The 5,537-nt window shown below is 45.8% G+C and overlaps 1 protein-coding gene across 1 annotated transcript; it reads right to left on the bottom strand.

Annotated features, from left to right (window-relative positions):
* Positions 1-2,581: 2,581 nt before the first annotated feature.
* On the bottom strand, positions 2,582-4,469 carry LOC136522228 (uncharacterized). Its single transcript, XM_066516025.1, has one exon. It carries the CDS (start codon positions 4,467-4,469, stop codon positions 3,132-3,134), a length of 1,338 nt encoding a protein of 445 aa, XP_066372122.1. The 3' UTR covers positions 2,582-3,131.
* Between the last annotated feature and the right edge of the window lie 1,068 nt (positions 4,470-5,537).

Raw genomic sequence — 5,537 nt, 5'->3', positions numbered from 1 at the left:
TGATATATTTTTATATATGTAAGAGAGGGTGCGTGGTTGCAGTATTAACAAAAAAGAATTTAGTTATTCAATGATTTTGTCGTGTTCTCTTAATGAAATACACGCAAAGCGCGTTCTCGAAAAAAAAATGATTTTGTTGTGTTGTTTATGTGCTCTCTCTTTAATCTCCCTCAATTTTCCAGGTGATGTTTATTGTTGTACAAGATCGTGATAACCAGTAGAAGGGGAGAGGATACTTAAAAGAGAGATTGGAATGAATACAAGGTGATCCTCCATTTTCTCCTGTCCTGTGATTCATTGGAGTCTTTTCTGGAAGAGGGCCCATGAAGATCTTCTTGATGCAAAAGATAATCTCTCCCACACTAATAGGAGATGTTTTTTATGACAAATAATATTCCCATTATTGGTGCAGAATAGTAATAGGATAAGGTTTGTAATAATTTGTCGCTTTTTTTTTCTTTATCAGCTTCCCTGAGGCAAAGTAGAGCAACAGCAACTTTGCTACCAGCTGGTTGAAACTTCAAACCCTGTTATTTTCAGTTCATTTACAGGTATTTTAGTCTGGTCAATGAGACTGCAAATGCTGCTCAAACTATTAGAGTTTAGTTACAACAAAATATCATAATCTCTCTGGTCAATAGCAGTAGTAGTACACCCAACTTGTCATCAATTGCATCAGAAAGGTTTGGTAAGGTGTCACTTTGATGGATCCCCTCTGAGCAACAATACGCTTGACTCTTGTTTTGCCTTTTGTTCTCATGCTACTATGTTAAAGCCAAGAAAAAAGAACAAAATGTGTTGAGATTTGGCATGAGGCCATAGGTGATAAGCAATTGCAAATGGTGATAGATGCTGCATCAGCTGTGAAGGTGATGCCCAATTTGGCTACAAATGGTTGTTGCAATCATTGCTCAATCCTAGCTCCTTGTTTAGCCAACAATTAATCCTTCCTCACTTCTTTATTTATTATTCATTATAGGTTCTAGAAAGCAGTATGACTACCGGAGCACCTACTCTGCTACTCAACATGTTGTTTAGGCAAAAAATTATCTGTAGGATGTAAAGATACAGGATACATGCCAGGATGAAATACATATTTTTTTTACACATAGGCATTTCTTTTATATATACTGCTGATCATGACTAATCTTCTCATGTAGATTATACAAATACACAAATTATAGAAATAGAGGTAGGATACCTGCCAGATATATACACAAATCAGCTTCCTTCAGTTATCTTCCTATATACAGGCATCTTATCTTGGCTTCTCTTATTACTTGATATGATCATCTCACAGAAAATAACAGTTAACAATACACTAATTGCAACATAAGTTTGAAACAGTAGAGACGTAGTGGACTAGAAGCGTACTTTGAATGGCACCAGCAATCCCCAAGGATAAGGGATTCCATCAGATTTCCTTTCCTGGTGTCACCTGCTCTTCCAACACGCACATAAACCAATGGCAAATGATCTGGGTAACGATTACTGTATCTTAGTCCTGCCCCACACTCCACTCAGTATGCAGAAACAGTGTGTTCCAAATCAGAGCAGCGCCTGTAGTTTTGCTCATACAAATATATACAATAATATTATGCTCGTCTACATCCCCCAAGATTCTTCCTTGGTGCATACAAGCTTGGACCTTGGACCATTCTTCGTGTAGTCCATCGAACACGCGCCCCATACTTGTTCCTTTTAGGCAGAACAATACAATACTTTGATCCCCTTCCCTGAACTTTTTGGCTAAGATCAAGAGCATGCACGGTGTAATAATGCAAAAGAGAGTTGGGCGCGTGCACTGACCGAAAGGCATTTTTGCCATGAAGAATCACATGTAGATCAACTCAAACCTTTGCTGATAGAAACTAGGTAAGTGATCAGGTCAAAGAACCACATGCAGATCAACATAGTGGTCCAACATCCAGCACCCTGCAAAACCATAAACTAAGCCTAATGATATGTGACTGTGCCAAGTGATTATGCTTAATGGTTTTCAGCTGAAAGACACAAGATGATGATGAAGGCTTAGACTCTCAGCAAGCACACAATAGGTGGTTAAAGCATAATCAACCTTGCAAAGTATGTGAAGGAGAGACTGGAAGGCAGTAAAGTACCACTTCTGCAATGCAAACACAAGTGTTTCTGGTTTCCTCTTCTTTGTTTCCCCCTTAAGAAAAGGTAAAACAGACTATTCACCAAAGAAGGCTGTTAAAAACTACAGCAGGAGAAATAGGTGTTAAATGTTACTGCAGAAGACACTGCATAGCTTTAAGTGATGAATCATTTCATTTTAGAATGTGAGTCTAGGTAATGGTCAAAACTTTAAGATCAGAATGAGCATAAATTTCATACCAAATTCAAAACATTTACATATTATAAGATCTCAAGGACAAGGCACATATGTAGAAAGCTAAGATTGATTCTTCACATGAATGTTTTACAGGTGCGAATGTGAACGTTTGGGCAAAACAAGATAATTGAAAAACTTGAACAAACTGTGCAGCAGTCATGACAAATTGTCCAAAATTATGACATTCCAAATAATATGTTGGTTTCACAAAAAAGAATCTTTATAAGACTACCTTGTGGCATTGGCTAAAAGGATTCAATATGCTTGACAGTTTCATTCAAGATACATAGTAAGATGCAGTCGCGACATGCCAAACTGAAGCATGCAAAGCAAAAGCATTTTTCTTTCTTGAAATCAAAGTGACGAATTACACAGAGAAGCCAAAATCACGTAGATAAATATGTAACACGATATAGTCTTCAACATATGCATTCTGATGATAAAATAAAAGGAAGAATATGATTCATTGATATCCATCAATCAAAGGGTACAACAGGGTGACTGGCCAGTCAGATGTTACATTACTCCACCCCAAAGGGAGAGAAAAAAATCTGACCTCAAATTGCTTCTCCAGTAAGAACAGACACAAGGAAATCAAAAGAATTTGATCCAACATTTCTCTTGCACCAAAACAGTGCACACCAAAAAACTTGTGCCGTGGTACCAAAACTCCAGAGATCCAGGTTGGGATCTCGCTCTATCAAACACAAGTACACAACACCAGTCTCCATATGAACCAATCACGCAGGCAGGAAACAAACGAAGAAAGGATCGATCACAAGACGAATAACCATCCACGTTTGTAGCACACGAGCGTGATCACCGTCGCTGCCGACCACACAGCCACGACCCACCTGGCCGCAAGCAATGCCGCCTCCTTCATGGCAACAGACCATCCAACAAGCCACGACAGCCGCTTCACGCCCTCAAAGAAGTCCTCCCCTTGCACCCGCCACAATGCAAGCAGCGACAGCACGAGCAGTGGCGGTGCAACGAGCTGCGTGGCCACAGCGCAGAGGTGGTGGTTGTGCAAGAAAACCTTGGCCCGCCCGTACTCGGTGTCTGGCGCGCGGCTCGCGTGCAGACGCTGGTACCAGCAGAACACAGCCTCATTGAGGTACATCTGCACGGCCGGCCGCGCCGCCAGCAGCTGCAGCCCAGCCGCAGCGGCGAGCAACGTCGCCTCCTGCTCCGCGCCATCCACGAACCCGCAGCATCGTAGGATCGTGGCCACGGAGGAGACGATGACGGCAAGGTGGAGGAGGAGGCGCGCCGGCGCAGACGACGAGAGCACGGCGAGCCCGGTGCGAGGCTGGTCGGTGCCGAGCCAGAACGCGCGCGCGAACCGCGCGGCCGGGAGCGCGGCGAGCGACGCGAGCGCGCCGGCGAAGGGGCTGGAAGAGAGCAGGGTGGTCACGAGGAGAGCGCCGAGCGCGGCGGCGAGCAGCGCGGGGCGCGGCGACGGGACGACGACGTGGCGGAGGAGCGCGACGAAGAGGTAGGCCGTGGGGACGAGCGGCGCGAGCGGGGATGCCGCGGTGGCGGCCGGGAGCAGCAGCGCGGGCGGCAGCAGCGCGAGAGGGAGGAGGAGCGCGAGGTGGTAGGCGGCGAAGTGCGGGCGGGAAGCGAGCGTGGCGTGGGAGAGGCGGAGGCGGTAGAGCTGAGCGGAGGTGGCGTCGAACGGGTCCTTGTCCTTGGCGGCGCCGCGCTTGGAGGAACCCGGGGCGGGGCCGGCGTTGGAACCCGGCGGGCGGAGGACGGCGCGCGGGGTGTTGGAGGGGACGGCGTCCGGGTGGATGTAGGTGTGGAGGGCGTAGAGGAAGAGGGAGGGGAGGTGGAGGAAGTGGACGGCGGCGGCGAGCGCGAGCGCTGCGGCCGCGTGGAGGAGCGCCGGCGGGATCGGGACGGGGAAGGGGAATAACGCGGCCATCGCCGGCGGCCGGAGATGGTGGATGGGTGGATCACTGGATCTGACTGAGTGGTGGGTCGGCGGAGAAAGCAGGGATGCTGCACCTGCACAGGAGAGTGGAGTGGAGATGGACGAAGGGCTTGGATGGGCTTTGGGCCAAAGGCCTGTGGGCTTCAGATCTGGGCTATTCCTGTTAGGACGCATGTGCAGACGTGATTGGTGTTAATGTATTATTAACCGCATGTTAAAAAAAACTCACCATTTTTTCTCAGAAAAAAATTATTTTTTTATAACAATAATAATAACTTCTGTCAGGACCATGTGCAGATGTGATTGGTATTAACGTATTATTATTATCGCATGGCACTTCTATAGTTCTACATCTAAAACTAGTTGAGAATGCAAGGAGCAAGGGCATGCACCTTACTAGAAAAAAAACATGTGAAAAACGTGGATCATGTCATAGTTAAACGTGAATCGAACAATACATAATTTCAGGTGTATACTTTCAACTTTAAAGCATGATGAAAGTAGCAGACAGTGGTAGTGTACCAGTGCCACCAACAAATATACGCACAAAAGGCAATACCCCCCCCACTGAAACAACAAATCGTGCTACATCGTTTTATGCTCCCAATTCCAATTCAAGCAGACAAACGTGACAAGCAAAGTTGGGAACACGCACCCAAACATTCCACAAAAGCACAGGAGCGGCACATAGATATTATTATTATTGTTTATCATACAATTGCATACACTGATCACAGAGAGCCTCCTCAATGTCTGGAGTGAAGAGTAGCAAAAAAAAAAAAACTCATGGCAGTTTATTTATTTCAGGTGAGCCAAAATGAATAGAAAGTTCAGAGACTGAATAATGGTACAGCAGGTCTAACTTTCATTCTGTTTAATGCAGAGGCCGAGCTCACTCTCCGCTCAGGATGGGGTTGATCAGTGGCTTCATCTGAGCAAGGTAAACGATTGCATACCTACAGAGAAACATTAGTACATGATTAGCGAAAGAATGGAGGTGCCCCAATACCACCAGAGTGTTGATTGAGCAAAGAAAACTGAATGATACAGGGATGAGAGTGTAAGTAGCAGAAAGTAGGTTTCATCTTTTGGGATTTTTTTCAAGAAACTTCTACAGATCCTTTTGATGTCATTTCCATGTTTCCAACTAGTAGATGACTACTATTACATGTTCCCCCTGGAAAGCAGGAACAAAAAGTGGGGGGCTGTCGTGGTGGGCGGCTGCTGTGGAGGATTGAGCGG

Source organism: Miscanthus floridulus, chromosome 18, assembly GCF_019320115.1.
Source record: "Miscanthus floridulus cultivar M001 chromosome 18, ASM1932011v1, whole genome shotgun sequence".
NCBI classification, from domain to species: Eukaryota; Viridiplantae; Streptophyta; class Magnoliopsida; order Poales; family Poaceae; genus Miscanthus; species Miscanthus floridulus.
The sequence above is the reverse complement of the archived record's forward strand: the minus strand, read 5'-3'. Positions and strand labels throughout refer to the sequence as shown.

Bases quoted from the DNA above. Each gene is read 5' to 3' on its own strand.
- LOC136522228 (XM_066516025.1), bottom strand. From the start codon at position 4,469: ATGCGTCCTAACAGGAATAGCCCAGATCTGAAGCCCACAGGCCTTTGG.